General features: G+C 49.5%; 1 protein-coding gene across 1 annotated transcript in view; it reads left to right on the top strand.

Moving 5' to 3' along the window:
- The first annotated feature begins 210 nt into the window (after window positions 1-210).
- Window positions 211-1807, top strand: part of ZMYND12 (zinc finger MYND-type containing 12) — a 16961-nt gene continuing 15364 nt past the window's right edge. Inside the window, exons 1-2 of the mRNA XM_005428224.2 lie at window positions 211-242; window positions 1035-1176. Of these exons, the coding sequence (XP_005428281.1) occupies window positions 211-242; window positions 1035-1176 (174 nt within the window). The remainder of the gene's footprint in view (window positions 243-1034; window positions 1177-1807) is intronic.

Here is a 1807-nt window from a genome sequence, read left to right on the forward strand (position 1 = left end):
GAGGAGGCAGGGTTTGGCTCTGGGGTGAGGCTGAGGCACGGGCAGAATGCTTGGGATGAGGATTCAGGATGAGGCCCAGGAAGGAGGAGGCAGGGATTGGCTCCAGGGTGGGGCAGGAGGCCCGGGCAGAACGCTTGGGATGAGGCTTGGCATTCAGGATGAGGCAGGGACAGACTTGGGGCAGGACAAGAGGCACAAAAAGCTCAGGACATGAGACACAGGGCATGGGAAGAAGGGCCAGGGTGAGATATCAACATTAAGGAATTTAGAGATTTTAAGGAGCTGAGGTTTGAGTTAGAGATAAGCTTTATTGGGGTTAATCAAAATAAATGAGTAGGCCTTGATGAAGTTAAGAAGTTAACTAATAATTGATTGCTTGTCAACACAATGTTTGGTCAGCTGGGTTTATAATGAAGAATATAGAAACTGATCAATAGCTTTTAGGAACATAAGGCAATTGTTTTTAGGAACATAAGACCATTGTTTTTTCCGTATTTCTCCTAAACTAAAGCTGCCAGCAGCTAGGACCCTGCAAGTCCTTAGAGCCTCAAAGGCCACCTTTCAACTGAGACTGTACTCAGCTACTCAGCAGGAGCTGGAGCAGGCACACTGAGCTGGAGTGCTCCTGCAGCAGGCAGGGAGCAGAGCTCAGGGAGCTCTGGGGGTGTCACACAAACACCCCTCACACACCCTCAGAGCAGCCACTGAGCTCCAGAACATTCCCTGTCCCCACAGCGGTGGCTTGGCTTGTGGGTTTTGTTTTTCCAGTGTTGGATTTGTTCAAACTGAGCTGGATCAGGAGTTCAGGGAGTGATTTAAACAAGGATTTTAGCACAGGGAGCTGTGGGGATGGGGCAGGAGGGTGCTGTGAAATGCAGACATTTGGGAGTGTCATGTTTTGGGTACCCAGCAGGCAGCCCAGGGGCTCTGGGAAATTGTTGTGGAGAAATCCTGAAAGACAGCAGGGAATAATCTCCCTTTACATGAAATCCCAGCAAATACCAGTGTCTTTCTTTCTCCCCTCCTTTTGCCAGCGATGTCTCCCACCAGAAAACCGACTGGGTCAGCATCCACAGCCAAATCTGCCACCTGCTCAGCCCAGTCCTCAGGCCCCAGCGCTGTTTCCATTCTGAAAAGGACAGAAAAGATGGCAAAGAGCAGCTGCTGAGGAAGCAGGTGGGTGCAGGAGGAACCAGCACAACTCCAAAGTGCTTCCAGGGATGGAATCCCAGCTCCTCTCCCTACCCTGGCTGTCCATGGTGGGACACACCATGGAATTCTCGTGGGCTCACCTGGAATTTTCAGCCGCCCTGGAGTCTCCAAAGCAGCCTTGGCTGTCACTGCCCAATCCCTGTAAAACAGAAAGGAGTTTCTTGCCTAAAACCAAGCAAGGCTTTTGCCTTCACAGGATCCACCCCTTCAGAATTCCTCCCTCTGGATGCTCCCAAGGGAGAGGATGGCACCTCCTTGGTTGAATTTGGGACTTGGTTGTAGAGATTTGGGGGTTGTTTTTTTTAAACAAAACCTCAGAAACAAGGGGAGTGGGAGCATCCTCTCTGTCATTCCATGTGACATTCACATTCTCTAGAAAAATCCCTTCACCCAGGATTTTTCTCCTGGGAAGCTGAGAAGCCTCAGAGAAAAAAAGAAAACAATTCTTATCTCATTTGCTTCTCCTGTGTTGTGCTCACATGTGGAATGTGTTTGGAGATTGTTTACCCACAGGTGATTGTTCCACTGGTTTCATGTGAATTGTTTTGGCTTTTTGGTCAATTGGGGCCGATCTGTGTGGAGATTCTGGAAAGAG

Source organism: Geospiza fortis, unplaced genomic scaffold, assembly GCF_000277835.1.
Source record: "Geospiza fortis unplaced genomic scaffold, GeoFor_1.0 scaffold4, whole genome shotgun sequence".
Taxonomy (NCBI): Eukaryota; Metazoa; Chordata; class Aves; order Passeriformes; family Thraupidae; genus Geospiza; species Geospiza fortis.